A 12,107-nucleotide genomic window follows, 5' to 3' on the forward strand; every position below is an offset into this window, starting at 1 on the left:
CCTTTCCCGAGCTTTATTTTTTTTTCTTTTTTTTTTTAATATAAAAGTCCACTTTAAAATCTTTGAAACTTAATTCACCCCATGTGGAAGCATCTGTGCTCCCCCGCTCTGATCCGTTCCAGGAGGAAAGGGGCCAAAGGAATCGCATTTCTTTGTATATATGTGTGTGTGTGTGTGTGTGTCTTTTTTTTTTTCCTCTTTTCTAATCTCTTCAGCACCAAAGTCCCATCTACGTTGGGCTTCTTGCTCCGAGGAGATCAGCAGCACGATAATAATGCACTTAAAAACACACACATCCTTCGTTATTTCTTGTTAAAAATGGTCAAGAAAAACTCTTTCGCTTCCGAAGCGGAGAGACTCAACGCCACCTGATTGCATCTCTGGATAGGCGTAAAAAAATTTATTCACGTAAGAGACGAGGAGAAAAAAAAAGAAAAAAAAAAAGAAAACACAAAAAAATAAAATAAAAAATAAATCAACGTGATCCTGCTGTGGGTGATCGTCACTGTTCCAAAGTTACCACCTCCACCGCCTGCCCGTCCACGGTGACGGCACTGTCCGCTATCCGTGTGGTGACCGGTGCCATTGCCACCTGCACGGGGCCATTGCCCTGTGCCAGGCTGGTGACCACGGTCTGGTACATGCTGACGGGGATCTGCACGAGGCCTGTGGAGACACAAGAGAAATGGGGTGGTGAGAGGGGTCAAGGAATGAGGTCGGTGTGGTTGCGTGTGGTAGTGTGGGCCATAAAGGGTTTTTGGGTCGTGTTGGATATGGGTGGTGATGCGGTGATGGTTTTAGGGTCCTTTGGGTCTTGAGGAAAGTCAAGGATTGGGGAAGGTGATGGGTAGGAGGGAAGACAATGGTGGGTAGGGGAAGGAAGGATGATCATACAATGGTTTAGGTTGGAAGGGACCCCAAGGATCATCAAGTCTCAACCCCCCTGCCACTGGTAGGGTCACCAACCTCCAAAAGTTGACGGGGGTTCAGGGAGAAGGAAGACGATTTGGGGTAAGGGGAAGGAAGAATCATCACAGAATCATAGAATCATGAAGTGGCTTGGGTTGGAAGTGACCCCAAGGATCATCAAGTCCTAATTCCCCTGCTACAGGAAGGGCCACCAACCTCCAGAAGATGATGGTAAGGGGAAACAAAGACAATGGTGGTTAGACATTGAGGAAGACAGAGGGTAGAGGGGAAGGAAGATGACAGTGGGTAAGAGGGGAAGAAAGATGATAGTTAGAAGGAAGACGATGACAGGAAAAGACAATCTCCCACCCCAAAACACACAGATGGCATCACACCCACACCATCACGCTTGTGTAATTATTCAGGCTTAAAACACGTTAGAGAAGCCCCCTAATCACCCCCACCATACTGTGTGAGATGGAAAGAGGCTCAGAGGTGAAAAGAAAACCTGCAAGGAGGAAAGCCTTCCACTGAAACCCTGACTTCTAGGCAGCATAGGAGGGCATAGCCCTTAAATTCCAAGGAGATCAGTCCAAGCTTTCCCGAAACAGTAGCAGGATCCCTTTTGGTTCAGTTTTTCTGCAGCAGGTAGGGAACTCTGTCCTGCCAAGGGCACTCATTTAATAATGAGAGGCAGCAGAGCATGGCTTGGTGCTCCCAGATAACTCACTGCACAGACAGAAAAGCTTAGGAGTTAATCGTGCTGCCCAAGTGGGTGACCCTGGCCAAGCTCAGCTCTTGGGATCTCATGGTGCTGTATGGATAGGAAGGTTCTGCAATGCCTCAGCCAAAGGGCTGTCCCATCTCCAAAGAGCAACCTATGCTTTTGTGCAGCTCACAGCCCCATGAGGAGTCACCTTCCTTGTGCGTGGCTCAACACTGAGAGCTACAAACTATGTGGAAGCAGTAGAAATACAAAGTTCCTGGGGTGCTTTCTAATAGAGTTTTAGGCTACCAAGCATTGAAACAAGAGCTCACGCTCAGCCCTCTCAAAGACAACCCCCCGTAAGATTCTCAGGACATTCAGCACAGTTCTGTTTAAGCAGGTTCTGGCACAGAGTGGGAGATGTGGCCCAGGATGCACTCAAAATCCCCACTCCAGACCAACGACCCAACTAAGCCTTTCGGGTGACTCAGGTTGTTGACCCGAAGGAATTCACTGAAGATGAGTCTACTCCCCACAGCCAATTCAAAACGAGGGTCACCACAAACCAGCATTAAAAAATATGATCCCTCTGTGATGTTCAAACATGGGTTGGCCATAATAGGGCCATTACTAAGGACAGGTGTTACCAAAAGCAAAGATGAGATGGAGCTCTCCAAGATGATTCTGCTCCCCACAGCCAACCCAAAGACGAGGGTCACCACCAACGCTGAGCATTAAACATCTGAGCCCTCCACAAGTTGGGACCATATGCTAAAGACAAGCCTTACCAAAATACAAGATGGAAAAACCAAAGGTGTGTGTTTTCTTTGGGAAAGCTGAGTCTGTGTCAGCTGAGGTTTGACCGAGGCTAACTACAACTTGGACACGCTGTGCGTAAAAAGCGGGGAGGTCTCTGTGAGAGACGGTGACACGCAGCTCTCTTTCTGCATGGGATTAAGCTAAATCGTCTCAGCATCTGACGCAGTGGCCTTCCTGGCAGGAGCAGTGACAAACCAAAGGAGGAGAGGGCGAGGGCTGGAAAGTCTGCTGTGTATTAAAGCAGAGATGATCGCCCTTGGGAGAGAGGCGATTAAACCACTGAGATGCTCTAATCAGGTCTAGGATTGGCCCTGTGCTGCATCTGCTCAGACCTGCACCCTGATTAGCCCTAATCTAGCTGGCATATGTTAATCTAAAGCATGGATTTCAGACCCTTTCAATTGTATTAAAAACAGGAAATCCATTAGACAAAATAAAATTACAACAAAAACCAAACAAACCCAACACCTTTAAAGTCTCTGGAAAATACGTAACTCTGAAAAAAGTCACATTGTGTTGGGAAAGCCCCAACAGAGAGATGGAATTGGGCTCACAGCAGCCCAGAGCTGCTCCTACCTGTGGACAGGAGCCAGCAGAGGTGATGGATAACACACAGAGCAGTGAGATGACGCAGCTGGGCTGGTGCTGCCCCTTTAGGATTTCCTACCACCATTTGGTAGAAGTGATGATGGGCATCTCCACCCTCAGGAGGATGCTCTGGATAGCACCCAGGCCATGCTTTTGCTTACCTGCAGCGTGCCAGGACAAGGATTTTGCACTTGTTTCAGCAGAGAAGAGGTTATGGCTTGCAGAAGGGGGCAAGGTTAGGTTCAGGCCATGAGATTCTGAGGCCAAATGTCATGCGGTGGCTGACACAGACACCTTACCTGATGCAGAGAGGGGATCAGCAATGGAAGAACAACCAACTGAATCCCAAATTGCAAGTGTCTGCATTAGACCACAGTCCAAAGAGAATGGATGAAGAAGAGCAGGAGACAAATGGGACAAATGGCCATCCACGACAGCTGGTGTCCAGGGAACGGGGGTACAAGAGCCAGTTTCTGATGACTCTTATACATCTTTGAGATCACTACAAGCACAGAAGGAAGGCATCACCAACCAGATGGGCTGGACAACCACACAGATCCTACTCCTACCACCACAAAGGTCCCATTGGCAACCTCAGGCAAAGCTCTGTCTGAAGCTGGGCTGTAAAGTTGGCAGCAATGGGATGAAAGGCCTTACTGCCCTATGCCCTGCAAATATGAGGTGTGCTCTCATTACAGCTGTGACTTTTCAGCACGTAAGTCAGGTTCTACAAGCCTGGAAATGTACTCTTGAGGAGAAAAGTTCTCAGTGATACCAAGACAGCAAGGGCCTCAATAACCACTGAGGGCAATGTGAAAATGGACTGCAGCACCTCTTTAATGGCTGGACTAAATGATCCTGGCAGTCTTCTCTGACCTTAACAACTCTATGAAAGTTCAATCCTCACGTTAAACACTCAAATACGCAGAATGAGTGGAAAAATTTGAAGAATGCATGATGTCAGTGCACCTCCCAACCACTCATTAGATGGCCAGTATCTTCCCGGAGACAGACATTCCTCTGGTGAATGCTTTGGAGCATCCTTCTGCACCACAGGAAGCATGGACAGCATGACTTCATGCAACGTTTTCTGCCTGGTGCTCAAGTGAAGCTTTGGACAGTTGAGAGAGAGGAATCAGACCCATTCTTGACTGCTGTCACCATGCTGAACCTGTGCTCAGGAAAGGAAACCTCCCCTTCCTTCATAAAGTGAAGAAATCTCTTCCTTCACGAAGTGCAAAATCCTCTTCTTTGATAGCATCAACTTGAAATGAGCTGATCTCCTGCAACATTCTAAAAGCAGCCTCAGGATTGTGAGGGAGAAAAAGGCAAACTGAGTAACTACGGCTTGAACCCAGCTGCTGGCACCTGCAGGGTTGATGCAAGACTCAAAAGCAAAACGCTGACAAACTGCTCTTTGGATTTCTTTCATAGGGCAAAACATCAGCACTCTCACTGGAGACCCTGACAGCACAACATTGTCAGGTTATCTTCAAATGTAGGCAACATAACCTTACCAAAAGCCAAGACCTCACCAGAGTGTTGTATGTCTTCTTCCAACATGGAACCCAAAGCCCACTTCAGATCAGAAGATAAAAGCCATGGCCAGTTGCACCCAGCACTGCTCTTGGGGATCTACTGGCATCAGAAACATCCTCAGCACTGAGGAGATGAAGCAGATCCTACATGCTGGATGCATTAAGTTGGTACAACTTACTCTGTTCTCTCAGACATCAAAGGGGTAGGTGCTGAAAGTGGTTTGTCATTTTCAAGCACCGCAGAGTCAGTAGAGCACTGTGAGCAGCCTCACAAATCTACCTGACCACTGACAGAGCTCTGAGAGCCTTACAGAGCTCAGACCAACACAGAGAAGGTTGAAAGGAATTAAATTTTCCATTGGAATTCTTTGGCCATTGACCTCCAGCTCATCCACAGACCTTTGGCTTCAGTCTTCCTACACAGCAGAAGGAAAAATGGGTACAAACCATCTGCTTAGCACAATCCTGCTCCAAAATGACCAGTGTACACAATGTAAAACATTTAAGCAGGGAACTCCATTGCTAGGGGATTTCCAAGCAACAAAATGTTTGGCAGCACAGAGAAACTGAAACAGTACCAGGAAAACCTTGATCTCTATACACAGGACAGCCTACAAAGCCACCAAAAGTGATGCAGAGAAGAACAACCTCATCATCTTCTCCAGAGCTGGAAAGGATAAGATACAGGCTTGAGGTGCAGCATGGACATTAAGTGAGGTAAAATAAATTAAAAGACAACTATTAAACATAAAGTTTGTGAAGCTCCAGAGCAACGTGCCCATGGAAAGAGCAAAGTCTCAATTTCTAGATGACCTCCAGAGTCAGTTAAGACTTCCCCTCTATGTAAAGAGTCCCAAATTGACCAAGATCTGGAAGAACTTCAGCTTCATCTCCCTTATTCCTTGGTCTTGTCTCTATGGGAGAAGGCAATCCACCCAACAAAGGGACTTGGGTTACTTTGTCCCATACAAACTCCAAGAGCAAACACAACCCCAGTCCTCATCCCAAAGGTATGAGCTAAAAGACACCACTCTCAGTTTCCAATCAACCAACAGGGGCCCTGGAGAGGATTCAGGGCTTTTTGGGTTGGGTGGTGGTTTGGGTTTTTTGTTAGTTTAAGAGGTGATGGTTGGTTTGGCTTGTATTGGGTTAGTTGGCTGTTTGTTTATTGTTTAACACTTCGTTTTGTTGACTTTGTTGTATGTTTGGTTCTGAAGTTGTAATATTTTCATGCAAAATGACCGATTCAAAAGAATCCCAACCCATTAAGTGACACTCAAAGAAGGACAGAGCCGTGCTCATGGATTTCTCCCCTCTGGAGCACCAGCACAAGGCTCCAGGAGGCAGCCCAGTGCTCAGCCCTTCCCTGACACAGCTATGAGTGAGGTCTTCTAGTGGTAGGGACCAACACTTCCTCCACCAACGATTCTTCACCACCACCCCTATACACCTTGGGCTGTGCAGCCCTTTCCTGACCCACCAGAAGCCCTCCACCTGCAACCATCTACAGTAAGAGGAAGAACTGGGTGCTATTTTTAACACTGGAAATAATTCACCTGAAACACTGGGTCACCCATTCAAAATGTTACGTCTTTCATTCCACCTTTACATTGATGGAGTGGAAAATTCCCATTTTGCTCCCCTGAAATATTTGGGTCTTCCATCCTAAACGTAGGGTCTTCCATTCCATCTGTATGTTGATGGAGTGGAAAACTCCCATTCATTCTGCTTTTTTTTTTTCTTTTTAAATTAAAAAATAATAACAAATAAAATAAATGGAAGGGGGGAAGGGCACTGGGGAAAGAAGGCAAAGCAGCAGCCTGGTGTCCTGATGGATTAACCTCATGCCTCCAGTCCTTGTGCCCTATGTACTGTGACCTGCCTGTCCCTCTCTCCCCTTGGTGGTGACTTCTGAGCTTCATAGCAGGACCTAGAAAGAATAAAGCTGTTGCCACACACACCAGTGCTGAGTTCCCAGAGCGAGCCACGCTAAACCCAAGGCAATCTGGTGGGGAGGAGAGGTGAGAAAGACAAAAGGAAGAGGCTGAGCATGCCGTGCATGTACCTGTGTAGGGGAAGCCTTTTTTACCATGCTCCACAGACGAAAGCTTAACAAATAACCCTTCTAAGCTTCCTTGATCGGCTGGCTTTGCTGTGGAGTGAAGGGCACACCTGATAAGATTAGCAGTCTATCATGGTCAATCAGAAAGAGGAAACAGAGGTAAAAATAGAGAAAGTACAGGAACCCTTAATTCCACCTGGAATTCGCTCCTCTTCTGAGCTTCATTTCTGCTGATAAGGAAGAGAGAGGTGCATCTTTTGGGCAGAGCAGAGCTGTGTCACCTGTGTGCTACCAGTGTGAAGCTTCCCAGAAAATACAGAGGAAACACCTAAGGATAAATTAAATCTGCTCCTCTTACGAAGCATCAGACATTAAATTCACGATAGGGGAGGCAGGCAGCATAGCAGACACATAGTGGGATCTCTACTCTGTTTTGCCATAAAAACCTTGCTAATTAGCCTGCTCTGTATTTTAACCCCAACATGGGCTCTTCCAGTGGGACAAATCTTGGACTAGATGTGTCCTTCCCAGCTTGGGATATTCTATGATATGTATATTGAGAGTGACTCTTGCCCTTACAACAGCCTTGATCCTGTACTTTCTGTAAGGTTTCATTAAGGGCTACTGTGAGAACGAAGGCAAAGTACCATCTACAAACAATAAAATGTTGTATTATTTCAACCTGAAAGATTAAGGAAGCTTTTCAATTCAGAATGGATTTTATTTTTTTTCTTCTTTGAAGCACGTATTCTAACAAATTCTGGCAACATGTTTGAAAATCTTCAATATCAGGAAAATAGTTTCATATAGAAAGAGAGCCATGTCCAGAGTCCAAGAGGCTGCACCAGCAAAGCATCCATGGGCATGTTTTCATGTCTGTCTTCCTCTGCCATGCAGTGCACCTACTTCTGTACTTAGGTCTCTGCTACCACCTTTAGCCTGTGGTTTCTTGAAACTGATGGGTGCCAAAAGAACGGCTGTGGGGTTTTCCTCCCTTTCCACTGCTGCTGCTTTAACTCTGCCTTGTATCTGTGACCTTTAAAAAGATGAATTTTACAAATCCAAAGATCACAATACCCCCCCAACAGCCCCATCTGTGATTGCTCGAGTGCTGTTAAAACAGCTCTGCCCTCCTCAGTAATTCCTTAATTACGTAATGGCTATAAGGGAGTTTGGCTTGTGTAAGGCCAGCAGGACAGAGCAGCAGGATACAAACCCACCCCATGGCATCTCCAGCCCAATGCTCCCATCTCAACCTACATCCAAAGCCTAGTGTCTTCCCCTTGAAAGTGTAAAAAGAAGAGGAAAAAAAAAAAGAAGAAAAAGAGACACAAAGCCCTTTCATGCCCCAAGGAACACCACAGTGTCAGGAACCTAACACAGCTGTGCTGGCCATGCCAACTATAGCCAGATCCCAATGTTCCAAAACTACCACCAGGAAAAACCACTTACCTGATAAACTCTCTGCTAGGCTCCACTTGCAGCCTGAATAGTCTGCTGCTAGGATGCCTGACAATGAAATGCAAGTGTAAAAGGCTGAACACATGCTACAGTCATGAGGGGCATTGGGTAGGGAAAACACTTGTAGCCTTCATTTAATTCACTGTCCACATATAAGTAATATCCCAATATTAGGCACAGTAACTTGAATATTTTTGACTCTATCCAGGATATTATGTGCAGACGTGGGAGGCAGAGTGAGATACTTGCAGATATTTGTAGTGCAGTTGGCAAACGTTGAGATGGATGGCTTAATTGGACCAGAGAGGTCCAAAGAGAAACACAGAATGGAGAAAATCCATCCTGGGGAAGCTCAAGCCACCTCCAAGAATGCTCTCCACTAACAAGGGATGGGAAATGAATGAGAAGTGGCTGCCAAAGGGGCGTTTCTATGTGTCCCCAGAGCACGGGGTGAGGAGATTCATTGAGTCTTCATTGGTCTCCGAGAGGAGCTCGGTGTGATTTTAGGGCTACACAGGGCTGGGATCTAAATGAGTTTCCCAAGTTAGCACGCTGCCCCATAGATCACACGTGAACACGGACATTAGCATACACTACAGAGCATTTAGCACATGGGAGTATAAAGCAGCTATTGTTCTGCAGTAAGGTGATATGTAACCAGATAGGCTCTGGCTTCAGCTAAAAACCATTTTCCCAGCGCTTTGCTGACTCGTTCAGCAGGAACTTTGCTGCTGCAACAGAGTGCACATTCATGGCCAACAAACGGGATCAAAACGATGGGTTCTGGCAACAAAATGGATCTGCAAAAGCATCCCTGCTGCAAACGTGGGTGCAATGGGACCCATTGGACCAAGCACAAATGTATGTCCATTGCTCTCAGCTCCCAGAAAAGGTGGAATGAATGAGAGCAGGAGGAGGTGGCAGGAGAACCTGCAAAGTCCAATCTTTGTTCCCTGCACAGAATCAATCACAGACTCATTAAGGTTGGAAAGACCAATAAGATCATCCAGTCCAACCATCAACCCATGTCCATGCTAATTTGCAGCCTTCAAAACTCTCCACACTTAGCTCCTATTTAGAAAAGTGACTTAGACTCTCATTTTTTGCACTAAAACTATACAAGGGTCCTCCAAGATTTGGCCAAAGACACGATGACGTACCTGGGGTTAGAGCAATAGGAATCATTCAGCAGGTTGGATCTGAATGCTGCAGAACTGCATATGAACACCACTGTCTGCTGATCCCTGTGACTTCAAAGGGGTCGAACATGCTATATTTACACCAGCAATAAAACTGCTTCCATTAGCTCCACGTTCACCTTTTAAATGCAACAGCCCTATCAAGCACACACCAATTAGAGCCCCCTAATGCTCGGGAGCACAGAGCTTTCTTTTTTCCTTTTTGAAGGGAAGAGATGAGGCAGCTCAGGGGAATAGAAGAGAGCCTTTCACTGCTGAGAGCTCTCCTTCAAAGCTACCACAGGGCACTGGGAACAGATGGCCATTTCTGAGGGCTGACATGAAATGAGGGATTGTCTCAGGCCATGTCCTGGTGGGCAACACACTGATGCCACAAAGGCATCGGTGGTGGTTTCTGGTGGTGAAGACAAAAAGGATGACATGGGGACAAAGCTCCTGACCTGATCAGAGCACCTCTCCTTCCTGCAGGAATAGGAGGAATGGAGGCAAATTGCTGACAACAAGAAGGAAAACCCATGAAGAGTGAAACTTTGCTACAATCCGTGAGCAACAAATAATGCCACAATCCATTTTAAGCCAAATTCTCTCCTTTCTTAGAGGCTGTGACTTCTCCAAGTAGCCTGCTGGGCACGTGGCAAAGAGTTGACTAGGGACCAATGGCCACAGGCCTACTGCTGTCCTCCCCCTGGAGCACAGTGAGTTCCACTTAAACCACCAGAAAACATAATGCAGAGAGAAATCTGTACACATTAGGGAATAAATTCAACCCGAGGGTACCCGGGGTGGGGGGGGAGGGATGCAGGAGGATCAACTTCAACCCCTTGTTTGGAAAAGATTTGTAGGAAGTCACGTCAGAAGAAAGAGTTTGTTTTTTTCCCCCATCTTGAAACTTGTTTTGCAGCTTCACCCTGACTCAGAGAAGCACGTGTGCTCCTGGAAAGCTTTGCAGTGGTGTGAGTACATACCTACTGAGCTAGCTGCTGCTGGAGCCCAGCAGGCACCGTCCTGCTCTCGTGTGGGGCTGTGGAGCAGGAAAATAGGGCGATTCCCTGCAATCTTCCTGCCCAGCTGTTGACGAGCTGCGGATTACCACTGTCACATGAGCTGCTTTACAGCAAAGCCAAGCTGTCTTCGGGAGCTGAGAAGGTCACTGGGAGACAGGGGCTGCCAGGGACAGTGCACTGCCCTTGATTCACTTCCCAGGGGGACTGCAGGTGGAAAGCAAGGTATTCCCTTCTGTTCAGAGGGCAGAGAGGAATGATTCTGCCTTATAGGCTCCTTACAGGGACAGTTTTACCTCTTTCTTACGCACACCATCAACCTTTTGGGCAACCCAAGTGCCACCAGTCAATCTCTCCAAGCCTTCACACCATCGACTGCCACCTCAAAGCAGAAATAAATGGATCCTCCCTCAATGGAGCAGCAAGAAAACAGCCTTTCAACCCCCAAAAATCCAAACAGCGTGGCCGAGGAATGGGTTTCACTCACGAAAAAAAAAAAAAAAAAGAAATATTTGGAAAAGCAGAAGTCTGAAGGTCTCCAGTGGAGTCTCTTGGGGACATGAATTAAAACCCTCCATCTCCATCATCCTGCCAGTAGCAGGGCTGGTGGGCAACGAGCACATGGCTGTGAGAAAGCAGCTCAGGATGGGGCTCTTTGCTATGCCCCAGAGGCATGAGACAGATGGGGCTGTGCTTTTTAGGCTCTGCAACGAGTCCCTGCTATGGAGAACCAATGGAGAAGATAAATACAGCCACAAAACAATCCTTTAGACATGCTCAGAAACAGATCAGGGAAGAAACTTTGCTCCAGTGTACGGACTTATTGAATTCATGAGCAAACAGACCCACAAACTGCGCCTCAATGCACTCAGCAGAGCCATGCTTGGGAAAACTGCAGCTTTGTGTCATAGCTTATGGGGTATTGCCCCCTGCAGTGGGTGCTCAACAGTGGGGGGAGGCTCAAAAACCCCCACCTCATTTCATAAGATGCCTTGCACCGTTACAACAGCTTGCTGGGATGTCAGCCAGCTTCCCATTTGGATCAGGTTGCACCCTACGCCCACTGACAGCCATTAAACCCCTGAGCTCAGTGCTGCCCTGGAGTCAGTGAGCCTCCATCCATTCATTCAGACCCCAAACTTCAGCAGGGAAGGGTGCCCTAACCTTGTAGCCATGGGGTTACCTGCCAGCAAGGCAATGAACAAGCCCTGCTGCCATGAAACAGCAGATTGCTGTGATGCAGGGGTGAGGGGGATTAGGAGCCCCTCTCCATCTGCCCTCATGCAGTGTAATCTCTGTGCTCACTCACTCCCCCAGACCCATGAATAGTGTGGGGGTAACAGTGGACAAGTAGGGCTAGCACGGGGAGAAAAGTGGCAAAGTGCTCACCTGTCACTGTTTGGATGGGATGAGGGATGCTGCTCTGAGCAGGATGACAGCTGAAATTTGCATTGAGAGATGCTCAAGGTGCTCTGTGTCATCACTCACTGCCCACGCCAACCTGCGGGGTCTGTTGGGATCAGGATGTAAAACATCCAGTGGACAAGATGTGAGCCCTACTCTGCTCCAGGAAGAGTGAGGTGGGATCTGAGGTGGGATTGAAGCCCATGGTCCTTCCCCTGGTGCTGTGCTCTGGACTGAGAAGGCAGCAAGAGTCCCATGGAGGTCCTACTCTACCCACTGAGCCTCTGATTTGGGTTTGGGGGTGGGCACAAAGGAGCGCACTGCAGGTACAGCTCTTCCCACAGAGCCTCTGGTTGGGGTTGGGTATGGAGAAGGATGCATGGAACAATGACTCACCAACATCTGCTGAGGTTTAGGAGG

General features: G+C 47.5%; 1 protein-coding gene across 5 annotated transcripts in view; it reads right to left on the bottom strand.

The window, feature by feature from the left end:
- Positions 1–484: 484 nt before the first annotated feature.
- Positions 485–12,107, bottom strand: part of NRF1 (nuclear respiratory factor 1) — a 33,345-nt gene continuing 21,722 nt past the window's right edge. The window contains exons 11-13 of one of the 5 annotated variants that reach the window (XM_065743866.1): positions 8,075–8,131; positions 6,626–6,712; positions 485–666 (exon numbers count right to left, since the gene is read on the bottom strand). In XM_065743866.1, coding sequence (XP_065599938.1) covers positions 503–666; positions 6,626–6,712; positions 8,075–8,131 — 308 coding nt within the window. In that variant the 3' untranslated portion in view covers positions 485–502. Of the gene's footprint in view, positions 667–4,536; positions 4,977–6,625; positions 6,713–7,458; positions 7,659–8,074; positions 8,132–12,107 lie in introns of those variants that run through there. The other 4 variants (XM_065743870.1, XM_065743867.1, XM_065743868.1 and 1 more) reach the window with 4 other exon arrangements.

Source organism: Cyrtonyx montezumae, unplaced genomic scaffold, assembly GCF_038088225.1.
Source record: "Cyrtonyx montezumae isolate F1298 unplaced genomic scaffold, pur_monq_1.0 scaffold_3, whole genome shotgun sequence".
NCBI lineage: Eukaryota > Metazoa > Chordata > Aves > Galliformes > Odontophoridae > Cyrtonyx > Cyrtonyx montezumae.